The following is a 24,132-nucleotide window of genomic DNA, read 5'->3' as shown; positions in this document are numbered from 1 at the left end:
AGATAGATAGATATAGATATAGATATAGATATATACAGACCTTCCAGGAATGTAGATGCGGAGTTGGGAATAATGAATCTATACTTCCCTATATGCACATATCTTTGGATATTCTATCCTCGATAACCTTGTAGTACAGAAAACAACACCAATAATTTAAAAAAAAGCATTGTGTGCTTTAAAATCTTGCATGTTGTACCTTTCCCCCCCCGAGAGCTTTAAGGACTGGGTATAGCTTAAGGCCGTGCCCCCTAAAAATATACTTCCGAGTAAGCGCCTGAGTGGCTGGCTCAGTTGGTCATTGATGCCCAGGGAGGGACGATGCGATATGCGGTTCTCTGGTATCTGAATGTGTTTTATGCTGCAATTCAGATTTGCATTATGTATCGTGCTAAGGAAAATGTAAGTGCCTTCGCTGTTTGTATGAGTACCCTTGTTGGCATAATGCCCTCTGCGCTGTGGCATAGATGTGAATTACAAAGGCTGCCCGGGGGGCCACGTAAGGGACCCTCCAACAGGGCGGCCACCTTAGTGCCCCAGGATGGTACACTGCTCAGCACACTAGTGCCCCCGGTCTAAGGACCAGGGGGTCAGTCAGCCGTGTTTGCCTTGTGCCTTTGTTAGTCTTGTTTTTTTTCAAACTGAGCAGCCTCCTGTTGACCACAATCCCCAGTCACCCGCATCTGTCAGTTCTTACCCTGCTCTCTGCATTAGGGTGACCAACCGTCCGTAAATTTCACGGACAGTCCGTAATTTTCGCGGTCTGTCCGTTGTCCGTGAAGGATTCTTTAACGGACGCCATTTGTCCGTAATTTTAACCGGGCCCAGCTTCCACCCACCTCCCTCTTTGACTCCGAGGCTGTTCCAAAGCTCAGACACCCCGCAGCATTGGAGGCACAGCGGGATGGCAACGCCTCACACCTTCAGCCCGTGATGAGCTGTTAAGAGGTGCTCGAAGGTGACTGAGAGGGAGGGGCTGCAGGTTCAGCAGGGGCATCTGTTCAGATGCAAACAGGCTAGAATGCGTCATGTCTCTGCAATTTAGAGGGGCCTCACACATTCCATTTCTACCCAGGGTCCCAAACATCCTAGACTCTGCCAGATTACACCGACCTCGGTTCTTCAAACATGCAGTCTATAATGTAATAAAATTAAGAAATGGCACAATCGCACGCACACTGATTAACAGAGTATGGAGGACATTCATTTCAACCAGTTCTCTTAGAGTAGGTCCTGTAAGTACTGTACATCACAGTGGGGGAGGGCATTTTGGACAGAGAGCCTGTCTTCTTGTTGTTTTGTGCAGGAGGGGGTGAGGAGCCCAAGATGATACTAGAATACTGCATGCCCACCCCTGTGCCCACCCTGGTAGATCCTGTTCCCCCTCCTGTGATGGCTCCTGTCCCCCTCCTGTGATGGCTCCTGTCCCCCCGCCTGTGATGGCTCCTGTGCCCCCCCCCCCCCCTGTGATGGCTTCTGTCCCCCCACTGTGGTGGATCCTGTCTCCGCCCTGGGTGGCTTCTGTTCCAGTCTTGGAATGGCTCCTGCAGCGAGGGTAAAGTTCTTGATGGGCCTCTTCTCAAAAGGGCTCAGCTCAAATTAATATGGAAAGGTGGGCGAGTAAGTAAGTGAAGGGATGGGTGGATGGCTGGATGAATTAGTGAAAGGGTGAATGGATGAATGAAAGATTGAATAAATGGATAATGAGAGAGGATGGATGTATTGATGAGTGAGGGGAAGGAGGGGTGAGAGAAAATGTAAATAGCTGGATGTATGGGTGGAAGGGTAGCTGGATGATGGATGAGGGGGCGGATGGATGGATGAGTGGAAGGATGGATGGATGAGGGGATGGATGGATGGATGGATGGAGGGGAAGGATGGATGGATGAGGGGATGGAAGGATGGATGAGGGATGGATGGATGGATGAGGGGATGGATGATGGATGAAAGGAAGGATGGATGAGGGTAAGGATGGATGGATGAGGGGAAGGATGGATGGATGAGGGGAGGGAAGGATGGATTGATGAGGGGAAGGATGGATGAGGGGAAGGATGGATGAGGGGATGGGTGAGGGGAAGGATGGGTGAGGGGAAGGATGGGTGAGGGGAAGGATGGATGGATTGATGAGGGGAAGGATTGATGAGGGGAAGGATGGATGAGGGGAAGGATGGATGGACGAGGGGATGGATGGGTGAGGGGAAGGATGGATGGATGAGTGGAAGGATGGATGGATGATGAGGGGAAGGATGGATGATGAGGGGAAGGATGGATGGATGGATGATGAGTGGGTGGGTGAAAGGATGGATGGATGGAGAGTGGGTGGGTGAAAGGATGGATGGATGGATGATGAGTTGGTGGGTGAAAGGATGGATGGATGATGAGTGGGTGGGTGAAAGGATGGATGAGTGGGTGGGTGGATGGTGGGTGGGTGACAGGATGGATGAGTGGATTGGATGGTGGGTGGGTGAAAGGATGGATGGGTGGGTGGATGGTGGGTGGGTGAGTGGATGGTGGGTGGGTGAAAGGATGGATGAGTAGATTGGATGGTGGGTGAAAAAATGGATGAGTGGGTGGGTGGATGGTGGGTGGGTGGGTGGGTGGATGGTGGGTGGGTGGGTGGATGGTTGGGTGGATAAGGGGTGGTTGGGTGGATGAGTGAAATGAAGGATGGATTGATGGATTGATAAGTGCAAGGGTGAATGAATGTACATATGAGTGAAAGGGAAGGGACCTGCACTGGCTCCCCGTCAGCAAAAGGATCACGTTCAGGCTCCTTACCCACGCACACAAGTCTCTCCACGACCTGGGCCCCAAGTACCTCAACGACCGCCTGACCTTCTACACACCCGCCAGCTACGCTCTACAATCCTCGCCCTCGCCGCCGTACCACGCATCCGAAGAGCCACCGCCGGAGGAAGATCCTTCTCCTACCTGGCAGCCAAGACATGGAACTCCCTCCCCATCCACCTCCGGCTGACACAGGACCATCTCGCCTTCAGGAAACAACTCAAGACCTGGCTGTTCGAGCAATAGCGGACCCCCTCCCCCAAGCGCCTTGAGACCCTTCCGGGTGAGTAGCGGGCTATACAAATGCTATGATTGATTGATTGATTGATTGATTGGATGTAAGGATGGATGAGTGAGTGAAAGGGAGGGTAGATGGACAAAAGAATGAATAGATGTGTGAAGGAGTGAAATGATAGATGGGTGAGTGATAGGGCCAATGGATGGATTCATGAGTGGATGAGTAGATGGATGGATGGGTGGGTGGGTGGATGGATGGATGGAAGGAAGGATGGCTAAGTGAAAGGGTCGATGGAGAGAGAAAGGGAGGATGGATGGATGACTAAAAGAGTGGATGGGTGGAAGGATTAGTAAGTGAAAGGATGGCTGGATTGGTGAAAGGGTAAATGGCTGGATGGATGAGTGAATTGATGGATGGGATGAAGAGTGGATGGATAAGTGTACAGATGGATAGTGTGAAAGGGTGGATGGATGGATAATGGATGGATGAGTGAAAGGATGGATGAAGGGATGGATGAGTGAAATGAAAGATGGAAGGATACATGATGGATAGGTTTGCAAATAGTTGAATATGTTTGGAAATGGCTGGGCTTAATTATATACTATTGCGCGACCTCTGACGTGTCTGTAAAACGTACCTATTGTCCTGAAGTTTTGTCCTGAATTTTGACCTCCTGTCCTGAATTTGTGTCCTGAATTTTGACCCTTTGTCCTGAATTTTTACACTCACCGTCCTGAATTTGCACCAATGCCAGTTGGTCACCCTACTCTGCATCAGGGTGTGGCGGGCGGCCATATTCTATAAGAGGGTGGGGGGCAATGGGGTACTATGCGGGTTAAATGCAGCGACCTTGCAGGGCGTGGGCGCACTGTGTCTTCCCTGATGCAGACAACAGACTCGAAGCCAAGTACACAATGCAGACTCTTTAAACAAAGCTGTGCCGGGAATTTTCTAAACAAACATCCACATTTGTCTCGGATTTGACTGCGGAACACTAGGTCGCTCGCGCTGGCAGCCGTGATTAACATAAATTGCCCGGTTATCTCAGGGGCTGCTCTGCAGTCTATGAGGGAAATAAAATAAACAAAGCCCTGTCTGGCTTGGAGACAAATGGCATTCAGGAAGTGAAGAGGAGCTTAGCAGCACACCTCATTATATCCCCCACTTTGGCGCCATCTATCACAACCTGAAGGAGATTTCACTGTTCAGCAGAGTCTGAATCCATGGAGATGGGAAAAGGCGCATGCCTCTAAAAGCCTAAAAGAACTTCTATTTCATAGGAAAAATGTGACAAATACAGAACTAAATATGAGAATAAGTAAAAAAACAAAATTACACAACTCGCAGTTTTTTTTTTACTCCTCTGATGCACATGGTGAAAATATATGTTGGGACAAGCTGTGAGGAGGCTCCAGAATCCCAGTCGAAGGAAAGACATAAAATCACATGGCGGCCCTAGTGAACGGGCAGTTTTTGGAACTCAGTACAAAGCCTGACACGGATGTAGTATCACTAGGGGTAGCCTAGGGGAGGCATGGCCCGTCGTTACACTCTGTCTATCTTATCCCAGGCTGGAGATGGGCAGGCATCTTAGATTTGGGAACATATTAATTCCACTCATTCAATCTAAATAAGAGGGTCATCGAGTTAGCTAGGGAAATGCTGGACCTGAATTGGGAGAGAGCGAGGGGACTTCCCTGCCCATGCTCAGGAGCAACTGGTCAATGACTCCTGCCTCTCATTTTTCGACCACCTATTCCCTTCACTCCTCAGTGTCATAACACAGACCAACCTGCTATATCATAGGATGGTAGTGATGGTTTGGACAAGTCGCACATCAAATTCTACCAAAAGTACAGAATAAGTATGTTCCCAATGAAGGATGTGCAAAGATTACGGTGCCACTCAAGGTAAGGAAGGCATCCCAATACCAAGGATGTTAAATCAACAGGTAGAAGTACCTGTTGTTAAGTGTCTTACAAAAACAGATTATCCCTCGGCACTCTAGGATTTGTGTTTATGCAGTTTTGCAGTTGAATCAATACATATATGTCTGATGGCCAAGATAATCATACAGCAAAAATGTACTTCAAAGTGAGAGAAGAGAACATCTTTAGATTTGAACACTTGTCTTTTTATATTTAATTTTTTGTTTCAATTACCAAATTCTATGGGACATCAAGGAACTCTGGGCATTCAGTTCCAAGAGATCCAACAGACAGTACATAGGATGTTAATAGTGCATATAGTATATAAGATGCGAAGTTCACATTTAAATACACAATTTGCTTGAAATTATAGCACTACAGAAAGACAAGAGGTAGCGGCCACGTTGGAGGTCCTAGTCCTAGGGCCTTCCAGATTGTGATGTTCAAAGTACAGCAGATGACAGCCGACACGTGTTTCGTTACTTGTAATGTAACTTTCTCAAGGCTGCAGAGACAAATAAATAACATGTGGTGCTCATCATACACTTATTCCATTGAGTACGATACACAAGATTTATTTTATGATGTTCCATCCAGCAAGATGCGCGAAAAGAAAGAAGTAACATGCAGTGATCTTCTCTTGAAATTCTTTCTCGATAATACTTTTTAGGTATTCGCGACGGACCACTTTAAACCACACCCATATCCCTGAAGGGGTTATACTCGTTATTCATGGATTGTTAGGTATTGGCTCAACTTTTTCGCTAGTGTTCAGAAATTGCTTGGACAGTCATACAATACGAGCACATACATATGATATATTTATTATCTTTTCTCTCTCAGATCTTATCATATAGCAACTTCTACCCAGACAGGAAAACATTTACGTGGTCTATTATCGCATTAATTTCGACATTCTACACAAGAGCGAGAGATATATTTTTTTATATCATTCTCTTACAAAACTTGCTTCACCTTGTCAGCATGTTTATTTATGCACGGGATCCCGTAATTCAAAATCCTATTTTCTTTCTGGTCTTCTTCTGAACACTCTCCTTGATTGGTAATATTTCACAATGGGTGATACTTTTGATAAGTTCATGGCCTTAATATATGAGTTCTTCCTTTCTGTGCACTTCAAGAGAACATCACTGCATGTTACTTCTTTCTTTTCTCGCCTCTTGCTAGATGGAACAGCATGAAATAAATCTTGTGTATCGTACTCAATGGAATAAGTGTATGATGAGCACTATATGTTATTTATTTGTCTCTGCAGCTTTGAGAAAGTTACATTACAAGTAACGAAACACATGTCGGCTGTCATCAGCTGTTCTTTGAACATCACGACCTGGAAGGCCCTAGGACTAGGACCTCCAACGTGGCCGCTACCTCTTGTCTTTCTGTAGTGCTATCATTTCAAGCAAATTGTGTATTTAAATGTGAACTTCGCGTCTGATACACTATATGCACTATTAACATCCTATGTACTGTCTGTTGGATCTCTTAGAACTGAATGCCCAGAGTTCCTAAATGTCCCATAGGATTTGGACATTGAAACAAAACATTAAATATAATAAGACAAGTGTTCAAATCTAAATATGTTCTCTTCTCTCTCTTTGAAGTAATGAGTATGACCTTCTTAAATTTTTGCTGTATGATTATCTTGGCCATCAGACATATATGTATTGATTCAACTGAAAAACTGCATAAACACAAATCCTAGAGTGCGGAGGTAAAATCTGTTTGTGTAACAGACCAACCTGCCCCTCCTGACTCTACTCCTAACACGCCGACTCACACCCTATACATTACCTCCTCATTAGTCTTCCTCGCCACATGACTAACAAAGTGTGCTTCAGCTCCACACCAGAACCCTCCAAAGCAAAAGTCAGCCTCCCATGCCTCCCATCCCTTCCCAATATGGCCGACCCATTACACCCCTGACCTCTATAAGAGGCGGGCCGGCCCAACCCATCAGCCTGTTTTTTTTGTTCTGCGCAAGATTACTCTCCAGATGCGCGTTCAGGTAAGTGGTTCCTGCTGTAGCGGGTACATGGGTCCCTGGTTGATGGTCCTGCTCTAGCAGACCTGTGGGATCTAGGACCCTCCCCTCTTCCTTCCCCCGGTATCCTACAGGGCCGGTTAGGCCCTGCCCTAGCGAGCCATGGGTTTACAGGGGGGTCGCCGGGGTGGTCTGTGGCTATGCCATGCGGCTCCTTCTACCTCCCGTCCGTGTGAGGCAATGGTTTTGGCTTGATGTTATAACTATGTACATCTGTTATTTTGCGCCTGTTTATTTTGATGTTGTTTTTCATCCTGATGGAAGCAGATTTTTCAGGTCTTCGGCGTAACAGGTGCTTTAGCTCATTGGTCAGTCATGGGCCTGTGTGGGCGAAGGTTCTCAATGGGCGGGGGTTCGTCTCCTGCTATTGCTGTCACAGTGTCCTGTGGTGGCAATGTTTTCAGACTCTGCTTTGATGCTTTTGCAAGGGCTGTTGGCTTCTGCTTTTCTTATGGGGGCGGGCTGCTATTGGCGCCTGTCCGTTCCCATGGCTGCTTCTGTGGGTACGCTGATGGACTGGGATGTTGCCTTCTTTCCTCGTCTGTTTCGTTCATTTTTTCCGAGTCCCTACTGGGGCTTGGGACACTGCGGAGGCACAGTGTGCTTTCTTTTTGCCCTCCTCGTCTTCTGCTCATGTTGTCGCAGGTGTGTGGCTCTCCACTGTACAGCTTGTTTTTGGCCTCCTTGGCCCCGTGGCAGGGTGGTCCCCTTAATCCTGGAGGATGCTTCTGTCTGACGGTGTTGCCGAGTATGTTTTTCGGCATTTAGTGGGTCTGTTTCTGGAGCCTCGGTTGCGGTGGCTTCTTGCGTGCTGCCTCTGTGTTAGTTCCCTGTATCTGTTTGTGCTACCCTGGGCAAGTTTTCATGCGGGTCGCTTGTTGTGCCTTCTCCTATCCGTAGGTTACTGTGGCCTCAGCATTGAGATTCCTTTTCCTCTGGTTCTCCTGTGGGGTCCGTTGTGGCCTCGTCCTTTTCTAGTGTCCCCCTCTCGATATGCTGGGGGATTCTGGTTGTGTTGGGGGGTCGTTCGCCCATTGTTGGCTGGGTTGCACTCGGATGGTCTGGTGAGGTTGTTGGGTGTCCCCTTCCTTCCTCTCTGTGGCGCCCTCTCGGTACATCTGTTATTTTGCGCCTGTTTATTTTGATGTTGTTTTTCATCCTGATGGAAGCAGATTTTTCAGGTCTTCGGCGTAACAGGTGCTTTAGCTCATTGGTCAGTCATGTGCCTGTGTTTGAGAAGGTTCTCAATGGGCGGGGGTTCGTCTCCTGCTATTGCTGTCACAGTGTCCTGTGGTGGCAATGTTTTCATACTCTGCTTTGATGCTTTTGCAAGGGCTGTTGGCTTCTGCATTTCTTATGGGGGCGGGCTGCTATTGGCGCCTGTCCGTTCCCCTGGCTGCTTCTGTGGGTACGCTGATGGACTGGGATGCTGCCTTCTTTCCTCGTCTGTTTCTTTCATTTTTTCCGAGTCCCTACTGGGGCTTGGGACACTGCGGAGGCACAGTGTGCTTTCTTTCTGCCCTCCTCGTCTTCTGCTCATGTTGTCGCAGGTGTGTGGCTCTCCACTGTACAGCTTGTTTTTGGCCTCCTTGGCCCCGTGGCAGGGTAGTCCCCTTAATCCTTGAGGATGCTTCTGTCTGACGGTGTTGCCGAGTATGTTTTTCGGCAATTAGTGGGTCTGTTTCTGGAGCCTCGGTTGCGGTGGCTTCTTGCGTGCTGCCTCTGTGTTAGTTCCATGTATCTGTTTGTGCTACCCTGGGCTAGTTTTCATGCGGGTCGCTTGTTGTGCCTTCTCCTATCCGTAGGTTACTGTGGCCTCAGCATTGAGATTCCTTTTCCTCTGGTTCTCCTGTGGGGTCCGTTGTGGCCTCGTCCTTTTCTAGTGTCCCCCTCTCGATATGTTAGAGGATTCTGGTTGTGTTGGGGGGTCGTTCGCCCATTGTTGGCTGGGTTGCACTCGGATGGTCTGGTGAGGTTGTTGGGTGTCCCCTTCCTTCCTCTCTGTGGCGCCCTCTCGGATCTCTTTGTCCTCGGATGTGTGGCTTGCTACTACATGTGTTGGGGTGCTTTGCCTTGACTTTGGGCATCGCCTCCTGCTTCCCGTGCCTGGGCTGCCAGGGCACTGTGGCCTTACTGCCCTGTATGCTTCTGTTCTCGTTTACTCTGAGTGTTCACGCCTTGATGGGTGCCTGCCTGGTACGGTGGGCTCGCTCTCCTGTGGGGCCCATGTCTTGTAGGGCGGTCTTTGCCATTCTTTGGGGCGTGCATGGGTTCCCGTTCAGTGCTGAGTCGCTTGATCTGCCTTCTGTCAACTGTTCCTTGGCTTTTCTGGGTTTTGCATCACCTCTGCGGGGGCTTCTTGTTGCTCTCCTGGTCGGTTTCTCCCCTGCTTTGTGCTCCGGGGGGTTTGCGGGGCTCGCCCCTCTTGTCTTTTTCGCACGTTTGTGCTGTCCTTGCTCTACCACCCTGGCTGTACATGGTCTTGTCTGATCTTAGCCGTTCCTCCGGGTCGGGCCTCTTTAGTGCCTTGATTGGTGTGGTCCATGTTGGATGGGCCTGGCCTGGGCGTTTGTCCTGTGGGTGGTGCTCGCCAGGGTGCTTCTCCGTTGGCGTCTGCTGCTGCGTTCAGTGGACTTTGGAGCTGTTGCTCAGGGGTCCGTGGTGTGCCTCTGCGGACGCGGGTTGTGTCCAGACCATGCTTTCTGTTTTACCGTTGTTTTTTGTTTCCAGCAGTGCTTTTGGGTGTCCGGGGGTTCTGGGTTTCCCGGTTTTCCTCTCCTATGCGGGACCTTGCTCCTCCGGTGTGGATTTTGCCTCTCACTTCAGCGGCTCGCTTCTTTCTCGTGGAACGTTCCAGGGATGGTTCGCTTGGACCCTGTGCAGGGTGGTCTCACTCCTCCGTGCTGCGTCCCCCCACTTTACTGGGCGCAATGTGCTTTCTCATGCTTGGGGGCCCCTAGCAGGCACCGCCCCCCCATCACAATGCTGGCATCAGTAAGCCTTTCAATGGCGGTTGTACCGCCATGGAAAGGCTTGCAGGGGCTAGCGGTGGGGGGCCCGTTACAAGCCCATGGGGGGCATTTGTGCACTGGGGGGTACCATTTCCATGCACAAGGTGGCAGGCACTGCGTGGTGCCTGCCACGTTGGGTAGAGAAATGCACAACATGCCCATTTAAGATTGCAGCGGGTGCTGCAGCCAGCAGCACCCACCGCAATGTTAAATTGCCAGATGCGACCGCCGCAGTGGCGGTCGCATCCTTATTAGGGGTGCGGGACTGCTGCATGACAGGTGGGCGGTCCTGATCCTGCTACGATGGCGGGCGAACTCGAGTCCGCCTGCCATCGTAATCGGCCCCTTAGTTCATAAATAGTTGCCGAAATTTTACAGATAAATTTCAGGATTATAATGTCGCTTTGGAACCGCTTTATTATTTAACTCACATTTCTATGGGAAAAAGACGGCTGCATTGTGCCATTGCAACCGGGGCTAACCCAAGTTTTTCTTCTGAACTGTGTTCTACTTAATAGGGCACTGGTTAACTAACAATAGCCCTCAACTGGTCCTCCCCTTAGTTATTAATCAAGAATTTAGTGCAGGTAGGTTTTCCGGTGTTGCTTCTGGGTCCTTCTTTTTCTTTAATTGTTGACATTCTCTCCATTTCTCCTGATTCCCCTGGTGCTGCTGGGTATTCTCTGGCATGGGGATGGGAGTAGACCATGTAAACATAGACAGAGCACAGCCCAAGATAAGTAAACAGCTGATTGATCCCAACCAGCAAAATTATTTTAATACAAAATTCTGTAACAAGTTCTGTTCAGCATACAATCTTCATGACAGTTGTTCCGTATTTACAACATTGACACAGCTACAGCCGACATGTGTTTCGTCGCCATTCGCGACTTTTTCAAGGCTGTTGACAAGATCATACAGTTGTGTTAGAATCTGATGGAGAGATATAACAAATTTTCTCTTAAAATCTTTACTTGTTACATTTTAAATGTCAACTAATGTGCTTGTGCCAAAAGTCCCTCATCCTTTTGCATTAGTCATCATGCACAAAAGGAAATGAAATAAGGTGATTAAAAACGAGGAATCTCCTATAGTTTATTGTGAGACTCCCCTCAATACAAAAAAAGCAAAGAAGAAAATCTAGTGAACATGGTTAATGTGTGACCCAAAAATTGGGTGAGAAGAAAAAAGGGAAAAGGGAAAGAAGAAAAAGGTGAAGGGAAACAAATCAGAATACCCAGGGAGAACACCTGTGTTGGTGATTTAAGAAAAGCAGTATTTAAGATAGGTATAAATACCTTCTATGTAAGGTAAGGTCAACAACTCGAAAGTCATCTAGTTCGATGGATCAGAGCACATAAATTCTGAATACAATAGTCCAGAAACGAGATAGCGATGTTGAAATATGTTTTGAAAAGCACATCTGTATACCGATTTTTCCTAATAAAAGGTTAAAAAGGACAAAGAAAGAGAGGAAGATAATCGAAGAATTAGAACATAATCTAGTGTTGGCCAAAACACATGAGGGATATTTCAATTTGGTAATAGCACTGATGTGCGGTAATGGAAACCCGAAAACACACATGCACGGGTTTTATCCCCAAATTCAAAGAATTCTAAAAAGCCAACCAACATATTGACAAGCTATTCTGAAAAAACGCCACCATTCATAAGTTAAAAGTACACAGTATCTAACTTGGTATTCCTTGAATTTAAGAAACGTGTTGTTACTAGTCATCAACAATGAGTAATGCAGTCGTCACCACACATCTCTTCATTGCACTTACTTCGTATTCTCAATTGGATGCTTTAATCAAGTCAGTTTCTGGAGGTTACGTGCCACAATAGCCTCAAAAGAGAAATTGCTATGCGTGTAGTGTCCAATGAGACGCTGTTAAAAAACGAAAAGCGAAGAAATAAGTTGTCACGGGGGCCCTGAGCTGAACTTTATTTGAAACTTAATATAACCCAAACTATCTAGGGCTTTGGGTTAAATCTGTGCCACCAATTTACCCAGTTCAAGTGAAAAGTAAACATAGCTGTGCTCACCTATCTCGAGTATAATTAATTAATCATCAAACAACATCCAATACGTATGTTCGGTAGTCTAACGGCAGGGTACCAAAAACGTCAAAACTTCAGGTTGTCAGTAGTATCCTGACTGCAAAAAACAAACAAGAAGCGGCTGAAAGTTAGAATGTTGTTTCCTGCTGTGACGAGTTACTAGTTTAAATAAATAATGGCGTATCGGCCGGGTATCCGGCAACTTGCTTATTCCGTCCGTCACACTTACCCCAAAAAACGGTGTAGTCCAGTCCCCACCAGCAGTAGAAATACATGTGTTGTTCTACGCGCTGACTCTCTACGGCAGTTTTAAAGCCGTAGAGAAAAGACGGTGCTTGGCGTGCCTGATCGCGTCAAAAATCGGCAGTCACGTCTTGTCTTTCTAAGTAAGCGCGGCTATTTTGGGAGTTTTCCATCAGAAGGAAATATAGTAGTTTCGAGGATATGTCATATTTAAGTTCTAAGCTGTTTAAAAAACGCAGTATATATAGAAAGTACCATAATGAGCTAACGGTCCTAGAGTGACAAGATTTTTGGGGCGACCAAGAAGTTTAATCTAATCAGTACCTCGCAAACATAATGAAAAGAATAAAAAGTATCGGATCAGGTGTGTGCTAATGCGCACTTGCCGGCGCCATTTTAGTAGTTTATACGATGAAATAATACACCCAATTTCCGTTTCTGTAATAATAAAATGAGAGAAAAGAATTCCAACACGCATATTTACCAGAATCCTGAAAACCAATCTGAGGTTATGGTGAATCATCAGAATAGAGATCCATAAGATAGACCAAACCCAGTAAAAACGAAGATGTGAAAATATATAAGATAAGACCACGTTATAATTCACCCAGTTATGTGGCCTCATGGTATATTTCACGAGTTTGTTCATCAGTATAAGCATAAAATGTAACGGTTAGTCTCTTGGCATCAACATCACAATATGAAATAAACATTTTGAACTCCTGTTTCCATTTCTTAGTTAGACAGAACGAGTAACTAATTTAGCCTGCGCAAAATCTGTTCTTACGCATTCATTATTGACAATGGAATTGAAGACAATAACAAGGTTACAAGTCCAAAAGTTGATCCTATTTACACACAGTTAATTAGGAAAAAGCTCAACACTCTATGGACTTTCAATAGTTGTCAATCAAAGCAGTAAAATAGCTGAACTTACGCTACATGGAAAGTTGGAAGTTTTTTGAGATGTATGCACGATTATGTGTTAATCATCTACATCCTATATGATACAGGCTAGGGTCGACAATATTAAGTACATTCCTTTTCTCCAGATAACCCCTCTCTATGATAGAAATGTTATATAATACAAAAATCACATTTGCATTTTATCCTGGAAATAAGATCCCTAATTCCCGAAAATGCGTTATTCATTGATACTAGTTGGTTCAGTCTTTGAGAAATACAAACATTTCTCTGTCAAAATAGAGCCCATATTCAACTGCTCGTAATTTACATATCCATAGGGCTTCTAATTTACGCAGACTCAGAATTTTGTCACCCCCCTCTGGGATTATCAGGCAATGATTCAATACCATGAAACTTCAGATGTAACAGGTCTGCTGTACCATGGTTCTCATTGAAATGGACAGCCAAAGGGTAGCTGGCGTTACCATTTCTAATGGCCCATATATGTTCTTGTATACGTTCCTTAACTGGCCTGATCGTGCTTCCAACGTAGATTTTTTGGCAAACACATATTATACAATAAACCAACATTTTACTGTTGCAGTTCATAAAGGATTTAATTTTGTATTCAGTGAATGTGTTGTACTGGAAGATCTTAATTTTATCCAGAGAGTGTGGACACACGGAACAGTGGCCGCATTTGTAAAAGCCATTAATTGTCCCTCCTAACCATGTAAGGCTTCTTTCTGTTTATTTTTTTTATTTTTTGGGGGTTGAAGAAACTTGGACTTAGTCTATTCCCAAGAGTTAAGCCCTGTCTGTACACAATCGTAGGTTTTGCCCCTATCACCTCCTGGATGGTTGTATCTACTCTCAATACATGCCAGTGCCTTTTAATTATGTTATATAATTTGTGGCTGTATGTGTTATATGTTGTTACCAACACTACTTCACTCCTGTGGGCACCTTTTTTGTTCTTCTTATCTTTTGGTGTGTGTGCGAGCAATTTTTTACGATTTAGATGTTGTGCCTTACTTCCTGCTTTCTTGAGGATCGTGCTCTCATACCCTCTAGACTCAAACCTTTTTATGGTATTACTCATTTCCTGATTAAAAATGCTGTCCTCACTACAATTTCGTCTCACCCTAGTGAGTTCGCCAAAAGGGATGGAATTCACCTGTGATCTGGGATGTGCTGTCCCCGCATGCAAAACTGCATTGCATGCTGTCTCTTTTCTGTATAATGCTAACATTATGCAGTTTTCCTTGATGTATAGTCTTAGATCTATAAACTGTGCTTCACATTTGTTGTAAATATGCGTGAATCGAATGTTATGTGTGTTTAAATCCAAAAAGGAGCAAAACTGTTCCATCTGTACATTGTCTCCAGTCCAAATTAACAGGACATCATCTATATAACGTCCCCAGCATATGGCATGGTTGATAAGATGATTAGGACAGTGTGTCCATATATAAAATTTCTCCAGCCCTCCAACAAAAAGGTTGGCATACGCTGGGGAAAATTTTGACCCCATGGCCACTCCTTGGTGTTGTTTGAACCAAGATCCATTGTGTACAAATACATTATTGTCTAGAACTAGAGTGACCATTAACAGCAGCATATTGGTATGTTCCCAGAGAGTGGCGTCCCTTTTTGAAAGATAATATTTAATCGCCTCTAGACCTTCTTGTGTTGGAATGGATGTATATAAGGAACTAATGTCAAGGGTGACAAAACTGCATTCATTGGTCCAGGTGAAATCTTGTAGCTGGTTGGGCAGGTCTTTGGTGTCTAAAATGAATGTTGGTAAGTTTTTTACAAAAGGTTGGAGAAACTGATCAATGTATTGGTTGGAGAGCCTATACCAGAAATGATCGGTCTACCAGGGGAAAACCCACTGGTTTATGAATTTTTGAGAAAGTGTATAAGCATGGTGATACTGGGTTGGGAACAAAGAGATACTTGTATTCTTGATCGTCTATGAGCCCCTGTTCCCTACATCCCTTCAATTTGTCCTTCATGGTATTTGTGATTGATTTCAAGGGGTTGCCTGATAGTATGGCATAAGAGTTAGCATCTCCAAGTTGTCTATCAATCTCATCAAGATAGTCCTCTGTATTCACCAATACTAGGTTCCCCCCTTTGTCCGCCTCCTTCATAATCAAGCCAGGTTGTTGGCTGAGCTGACGTAGTGCTTTTCTTTCCCCCTGGTTAAATTATCCCTCAATTTGAGTTTTTTCTTTACATAGTCATCTTCCCATTTATGCAGATCCTTAGTAACTAGATGTTGAAAAGTGTCAATTGCACTGTCACCACCCAGGGACGGGAGAAAGATAGATTTGGGTTTAAAACCACTACTTGTACTTAGATCTGCTTGAATGTTCAGATCCTGCAGGATTATCAGGCAATGATTCAATACTCTCAGAGCAGGGGGAGGAGTGGTGGGCACTATATAAGTGCACATGAATGTTCTCCATTAAGGCTGCATTACAGCCTGCATGGAGAACATACCCAGTCTCCTATTCCCATGGCACTCATACCAACCACAATGTTGCATTGCACGGTTGTGACTGGCAATCGGGAGGCTGGGAGCCAGGTGCTTCCTTTTTTCTTTTGCAGAGAAGAAGCCAGAAAGAGGGCGCAGGAGAGGTGGTGGCAGGTAAGTGTTTTTTAAACCCCTCCCTCCCCGCTCCACTGCTGCTTCCCGGGAGCAGCCGTGCCTGCTGGTGTGAGATTCAGCATACCTTCTTTTGCCCTATATATTACATGCACACAGAAAATGTGGAAGCTGGAAGCTTAAGATCAGTGTATTTTCTTCACAAAGTGGAAATCTGCAGAATTTTACAAGTGTAAATGTAATTTATACCTGCAGAGTACATTAAATGGATTGGTTTTTTTTAGGCAATCGTGATACTCAGGTGTGGTGACAGTGGTGTCCTTTGGAATACCAATGGAATCAGTATATAACCCCAACCGTGACATAGCTGCATTTATTGACATGGTTACAATCATTTACAGCGTTTTTTACACATCTTTGCACTTCTTTACATGCACTTAAAGGTTAAATGGGCAGAAGAGGCTCCCACTGTGAAGTACCTCTAGTTAAACTCACCTTCACAGATCTCCAGAGACCTGAGTGAAGCGACGACATGGTGGAGCCGGGGGTAGCCGGTGGAGACCACAGGGACTCTTTTTTGGGGACCAGCACTTATCTTTTTGTATCAGACATTTACTAGAGCAAAAGTAGGAAAAACACACCAAAAGGAAAGACGGTGGAAGAGAAAGGGAGAAAGCAGAAGCCTGCAATAGTGAGAAGAACGGCAAGAAATGTTCTGAGGCATTAAGAGGCATTAATGAGGTGAATTTAGGACTATACAGCCTTGGTTTTCGGTCCGCCGACATTCAACTGCAACAGCAGGGAGTTTTGAGCAGAGTCCTGGGGGACCGGCATGCATTCTTTTACACGTGAAGCACTGGGTGGATGGCAGCCTTCCATCACACCCGCCTTTTCCAATTTCGCTCTACTCTCTGCAGACTTAAGGGAGGTGAAGGATCACCTGTGGTGCTCTGCTGCCACGGTCAGCCATGTTTGCGTAGTTTCAGCACAGTTATGCAGGGCCACAGGCCCACACTTACTGGAAAATGGAGTAAATACTGACAAGAGGCTTAATGTAGCATTGGCTAAGCCAATATGTCTCGTCTATCTCGCCAATGTCTTTTAGCCATGCTGTAGACAGTAGCGGCTGCTACCGGACCATGGTGGTGAGGCGGGGAAATTAAGAAAAAAGAAATTTATCTTGGAACAGCCAGCTGCTGCCGCTTCACTCCCGGCAGAAGGAGACACCCGGGCTCCCACCCTAAGCCAATCACAACACTGCAATGCATTGTTGTGATTGGCTTGAGCTCCGCGGTTAGGCCCTCAGACGGGGACAGGGAACCTATGCATGTTCCCCACCAGGCTGCGCATTACAGCCTGGTGGAGAACATGCAAAGTGCGCATGAACTGTTTAGACAGGTCAAAAGGGCCGGCCAAACAGTCATACGTAATTAGGGAGCGCAAACCACTCCTTCCCTGCTCTGGGCAGCCCCTCTCCGCCCCACAATGAACAAGGTCACTGATTGCAATAGGAAAAAAAATGATAATAATGATACTTGTGAGAAGTTAGCCTGGCATATGATGTCCACTATTCTAGTGGGCACTTTGCACCAGTCTAAACGACCCTTATTGATGGTGGTTGTAAAGTCAACCTTATAGACAAGCTATCCTAGTGGTAGCATGGACCAGCAGTCATAGGCTAAGACTTCTTAGAGCATGTAAAGAAAGCTGTTTTACCAATTATAATCCCTTGAATACCAAATGAAAGGACACCACACAAGGTATATATCAAATATATATGTATTTATTTCTAACACATCCCCTCTGCACTCTTTATGAGATCAGAGATCAAAGTACATCACAAGTTACTCAATTAGCATACTATAAGTTGCACAAATACAGTTATGCCCTAGGGCCTCACAAACCATATACTAAGTAAGTGGTATAAGAACCACTTCAGGAATAGTGAATAGGCCTAGGGTCTAGGGAATCGCTGGGGCTACACTAAACAACCAAAGGTTAGGAAGTAGGAGACCTACGGGAGACGCGTGCAGTGTGGGAACACAGTCGCGAGTTACCATCTATATCTATACTAATATTATAAAGAGAGAGCCCAAACCTTTGAGGCGGGTAATCTCAGGAACCACAACACCAATCAGAACACCCAATACAGCATTGGAAAGGGCAATTGCAGCAGAAAGACATAGGCTATACAGATGCCCACCATATACATTTGAAAGGTAAAAGAACCTTACCAGCAAAGTAGTCCCTTGTGGGCGTGGGCGGGGCACGGCATGATGACAAAAAAAAGCGTTCCTTAAACGTGTGTGTTGTGCTGGGGGCGTGAACAAGGCCAATGGGCGTGGCAATTGCAATTGCGCGGCAGCAAGGGGTGTTGCCAATGGGCGCGACAACCGGCAACAATCGCGCGGCACATCCCAACAAAAAAAAGCGTGCCATGTGGCGTGGCCAATGGGCGCGGCAATTGCCGGGGCTTAGGCGGGGGCAGACGCGACTGATCGTGCCTGCGGGGACAATAACTGCACAGTATCCTGCGCGCTGTCAGCCAGTCAACTCTCTGCATAAAGGACCGTGGCTGCGGGGACACTAACTGCAGCGTCTCCTGCGCGCTGTCACACACTCAACTCTCTGCATAAACGAATTGACACCAGGCGCACAACATGAACCAGGGCTGGAGCCGGGCTCAGGCGGCGGATGACGCGACTAAGCGCGCCTGCTGGGACACTAACCTTTGAACTGACTGCACTTTCCCACACGCACAGCGTCTCCAGCGCACGCTGTCACCCACTCAACTCTCTGCATCAACGACTTTACACCACAAGCACAACATCAAACAAAACTGGAGCTGGGCCTCAAGCGGGGGATGACGCGAATCAACGTGCCTACGGGGACACAAAATTTACAACTGAATGCACTTTCACACACGCTTACCTATGGAAGTGGAGTACATACACACTAGAGATATCTGCTAATACTTCTTACTCCGAGGTACACACAGTATCTGCACACACAACCCTAACAATTGTGACATGTCATGCTAAAAATGTTCTCTACCGCGAGATTTTAAAATAAATTTCCCTTGCCTATTACACACATTGCACACATTCTGTTTCATACCCGGACAACGTCGGGACGGGCTGCTAGTTGACTTATAATGGAGAACAAAGAAGTTACAAAGTTACTGTTTTAAGGCACTTCCGGATGGACTACGACAAAACCCCTTTAAACTAGGACACTTGGAGAGTCAATACCCACGGGAGCACCGGAGTACTCGAGTTACTTCACCCAGGGAAGCCGGGTGCATAGGCGTCTTTTCGTGTTGGGTTTCGTCGATGCTTTCAATGGTGATCTGCAAAAGAAGTGCTGCAGGTGGCCAAAGGAAGAGTGTCAGGGTGGATCCATGGGTGGATCGAAGAACTGAAGAACCTGAAAGCAAAGGGAAAAGAGTCTGGGTCACTAGCCAGTGACCAGGAAGGAACCAGGAAGGAACCAGGCGATGTCGCGATGATCTCAGGTGAAGAGGTGAAGCTTGTCTCTGCAGCCACGAGGACCAGGAGGTGTCGACGATGACCAGGAGCTGGATTCGAGCTGTCCCATGAAGGATCTAGTTGACTACGGTGTCGTTATCCGGATTGGACCCAACAAGCCTTGCCGAACGCAATCCACGTAGGAAGTGAAGATTGGCTTCGAGTCACACCAGCAAGGTCTGGGGAGCTTCTCCTTTGCAGGGAAGCTGGAGCAAACCTGGAGCAACCAGGAAAGCAGTTTGGTTTCAAAGGTTTGTCTTCAGGGGGCTCACTAGCCAACGGGCTAGCAACCGGGAAGACGCGTTGAGCTGAAATGCAAGAGCGGGCCCCACGCGGCACTCGTCAAGTGTGGAGGGCTGAGCTTCGGTGCAAATGGCGCTCGGGTCTGGGGCTTCTCGTACCCCAATGCACAACTGCGAGGGTGCCTCGCTAGTAGCACAGTTAGCAGATGCAGGATGTCCAGGGTGTCCGGTCCCACGTCTCTCGTGTCCGCTACGGGTCTCAGCTTTGCTGTGGATGTGGGTCGGAGTCAGAGAAGTCTGAGAGTCCAGTTACTGAGTCGCTGCGTCTTCGGGATCCGTCGGGAGCATCGACAAAGCAGACCGGCAAGTTACTGGTGGTGCCTGTTTGCACAGGGTGGTCACTCCTTGACCACAAGGGAGATGTCTTCAGTCTTCTAGTCGAAATAGAACATCGAAGGTCCAAGAGTTTTGTTTCAGAGTTTCGTTCCAGGATAATCTAAAGTCCTGGGGACACAGCACCTATCTTTATACCAAGAAAATGGGCTGGATTACCTGCTAGGTCCCTCCTATGGGTGGACTTGAGAAGGGGGTGGTTACACCCCTTTCCCTTTGTCCAGTTTCACGCCAGAGCGGGGCTGGGGTGCCCCAGCAAATGGTTTGAACCGGGCTATGCATGGAGCACCTTGTGTGCCCCCTGCAGTGTCTGGAAATGCATCTTTCCATTCAACCCACTCTGCCCCAATACACTACAGGCTGTCTGGGGAGGTGCTAGCACCTCCCTCGACAGGAAACCTATTGTCCAGGCCTCCCTTGCTGGAGTTTCCCCCAGTTGCAGGAGGTCAGACTCATGTCTGTGGCAGCAGCATCCATTTTGTGATGCTGAAGCTCTGTTTAACTTTAACCGGGTAAAGCAGTAACATACATGTCTTTTCCCTTTAGAAGCTACACCCGCCGCCAGAATTGGCGGGGGGGTAGTATTCCAAAGTGTTTGACACCTTACACAACATGTTTTGATAAAACAAACCAAAGTTAGCATTATTCGTGCGGATTATAATGCACTTAAGAGTATATGGTATGGCTATTTCAGAGAACAGCTATAAGGACATGGTTCCAAAAACTGCAGAGGGGCTCAGCTCATGCTAGGGCACCCTCTCACACAAAACCAAGCACTCTGCCTCCAGGATTGTTAAGGCCTGCCATAGGAGTGACTTATAGGTTTCTATGTGTCTATATATAAGGTAGATATCGATATACTATATCTACACCACCTTACCCAAGCTGAGTGATCAGCCTGTGGTGTGACTTTGGATGGCCAGCCAAGGGTGGCATAATACATGCAGCAGCCCTTGGCAGGCCTTGGATGCACCTATGCCCTGGGTACCTATGGTACAATATAGAGGGGCTCACAAAGGTGACCCAATAACCAATCAGGTATGTACCTAAAGTGCATGTAATCAATTTAGAGAGAGAACAGCTGGGCTGTGGGTCTGATTAGCAGGCCCACAGCCACACTAAAGTCGAAAAACCAGAGAATCACAGCAAAAAGTGGGGGTGACCATAGGAAGCAGGCCCTACTCTCCTACAATACTTTATTGTCATTTTATTTTTCCTTTTGAGCAGTGAGGCGACGCTCCTCTGCCGTAGTGGAGGCGCCACCACTGGTTGTAGAGCAGCGCGGCTGCTGTGAGCTTGGCTAAAAAAAATTTTTTTTTTTAAAGCAATATGACATGGGAATCACCGGCTGCATAGAGCCTTTTTTTCTTAGGGCAGGTGGGGGTGGACAACACAGACAACAGGAGGGTTGTAATGTGGGAGGAGAAGATGTAACAAGGAAGTGGGATCGAAGGAGGATGGAGCAATACATTAAGGGTTGGAAGGGTATTTTTTTTTAAATAGTACCTCAAGCGCAGCAAGATACGTAAAAAGAACAGCAATCATGCTGAAGCAATCAGTACTTGCTTCTTGCTCCAGTTGAAAGAAGAAATGATGTCGGCATGAGCTGCCGAATTAGGAGGCAGCAAGTAAGAGTGACAATGATGGTAATTAATGGGCTGACTGCAAGCCCTTGGATGTATACAATATCCCTTGCACATGAGACAGCATGCAGCGCAAGCGCTTTTGCAGGTGAAACCTAAAAGAATTCTGTCGGTGTGTGCAAGCATTCTGCCCTCGCTCTCAAAGTGAAAGTGGAGAATAGATATTTGGAACTGTAGGTTAAGGTATTGCTCAAAGGGTGACAGGGATACGTAAGGGGGCAGGGTATTTGATTTCTGTTTATTTGGACCACAGATGGCTAGTAAATCGAGGGTGGTGTGGGCGGAGGGGAGCACTGCAGATATTTACCTATTTGGGGGGTGGATAAGCAGACAGAAGATGGTATGGGTTGATTCCAGGAAATTAGGATTTTTTATAATATGGGTCTAGAAAGTTAGAATTAGCAAGATGCTGGGTGGGGTGTTTACCAAGTCACCAGATAGAATTGTGGATGGGTAACTGTTAATGAAGTGGATTTTTTCACCTTGGGGTCCTGAGTCAATAAAAAGACAAGTCAAGCTTCTCTTTCATTGTCTATTTGATGTCACTCAGAACCCCTCAGGGAAACCATCCTGGTTATTCACAGTTAACCATCTATAATTGTATATGTTATGTTATGCTACCAGCATCTGTTTAACATATATCTACAATTTTGTGTGGTATGTAGTACTTTTAGAATCTGGGCATTCTTTATGATTATGGGTTGCTCATTGACAAGAATCATGGTAGCCTGGTGTTGATAAATGTATTTGTGTACATATGTCTGTCCTCTGCATTGATCATTAGTAATAGTTTGTAATAGACAATGGAACGTACAGGATGTACCTGATCACACGTGGTATCTTTGCCATTCTTTTTCTTTTAAAGTGCAAGTGTTCTATAGCTAATTCATAAATTGTATTAAATAGCAAATTATTTTGCATTGAGGAATAAGGCCACAGTTAGAGGGCAAAGAAAATGTCTTTGATTTCTGCAGGAATTGTTAAATGTAAAATGAAATCCACCTGTGAAATGTTCTTCAACATAATATTGCTGTGATGGAGGAGATGCAACTTATGGGTTCTCCTTTTTACTTCTGACTTCCTCAGTAATTGCAACATTTTCGAATTATGCTGATCCTCAATAGGGTCATATCCCTCTCTACCGGGAAACAACCAATGCTGTTGGAATATGTGATAGGAAGAGGGGTTGGAGGATCACTTACTTGACCTGCGCTGCGCAGGATGTGACCATCACCACAAGCATGACGTAGAAGAGGGGGTAGGTCAACTGCATGCTTCCCTTTGCAGTGAGAATCAACAAGCCAGAGACAGCTTTCGTTGAAATTACAGCGACCGATCCTGGAACAAAGACAATTCACATATACAGTCATTGGAAATTAGTTTGACATGTCAGTGGACATACTAGAAAGATTAACTATTTTTTATCAATTTACTTTGACTAATACTCTTTATATTTTATTTTTTTCTTTGCATATTTGCCATATAGGTAACTTGTCAGACAACATTTACATATTAGACTAAAGAAAACTCACTGTAATGAAAATATATCTTCCTTTGCACTTAATATTGGCCAAAGCCAACCTCCATAAAACATTAATAGCTATGTTAAATTTTCAGAGAGATGGTTTGCTCCAGTATACATAGGGATTACTAGAGTGCAGAGACTTGTCAATGTAAAATCCAAGAAAAGTACCACCTCCCCCCAAACTAAGGTAAAGAGGACCTGAGAATCCAGTGCATATCTTACGCCCAGGTGAAGAGAAGACTCCTATCACTCCAATTAAATTTTTTGGGGCCATATCTTATTCGTACAGATCAGACTCTGCACACATACAGGCTATAGTTTCCCTTAACATATTGCTTACACCTTTGAAGAATGACCATGCCTCCCTCCTTCACTAGGTCATCCATCTCCAAAGAGGAATTCCTAATTGGGTAAGTCCCTCTCCGTTGATGACACACTTGGGATTGGCATGACCAATGTGCAGGCACTTGTGGAAGTTTCCTTCTTTCTCCTGTCTGGTGGAGTAACCCTAATTACCTTTCCTTTCATTGGCACCAAGGTATCTGAAGTGCTGTGCGAGCTCGATTTGTTCTATCTTTCTTCACACACTAAAATATACCGGTCGCTTGATTTCACTTCTTGCTCCACTCCAACTATTTTAGCGCCTCAGAGGTCCTTTTAATATACGATACATGAAATGACAACGCTGACCTCGACCACTTGATTTGTACAGGTATGAGACCTTTCTGAAGCAGTATTAAACTGGGACAATAGATCAAGCAGATATTGCGGTACTCCTATATGAAGCATGATACCGGGGTAAGTAGGCAGATGGTGCATGGAAAGATCATCAACGTGCATAAGTAGACTATTAGAATATAATGTGGGAATTGATTCTTTACTAATGCGCCTAGTCTATCAAATTAAAGTAAGGATATGTGTAAAGGTGTTTTAAGCTACCTTTAGG

General features: G+C 45.9%; 1 protein-coding gene across 1 annotated transcript in view; it reads right to left on the bottom strand.

Annotated features, from left to right (window-relative positions):
* Positions 1 to 24,132, bottom strand: part of NIPAL2 (NIPA like domain containing 2) — a 661,359-nt gene that overhangs the window by 224,819 nt on the left and 412,408 nt on the right. Inside the window, exon 7 of the mRNA XM_078686977.1 lies at positions 22,864 to 22,999. Within this exon, the coding sequence (XP_078543103.1) occupies positions 22,864 to 22,999 (136 nt within the window). The remainder of the gene's footprint in view (positions 1 to 22,863; positions 23,000 to 24,132) is intronic.

The sequence above is a fragment of the Lissotriton helveticus genome, chromosome 4_1 (genome assembly GCF_964261635.1).
Source record: "Lissotriton helveticus chromosome 4_1, aLisHel1.1, whole genome shotgun sequence".
Lineage (NCBI taxonomy): Eukaryota > Metazoa > Chordata > Amphibia > Caudata > Salamandridae > Lissotriton > Lissotriton helveticus.
This window is presented reverse-complemented; position numbering and strand designations above follow the sequence as displayed.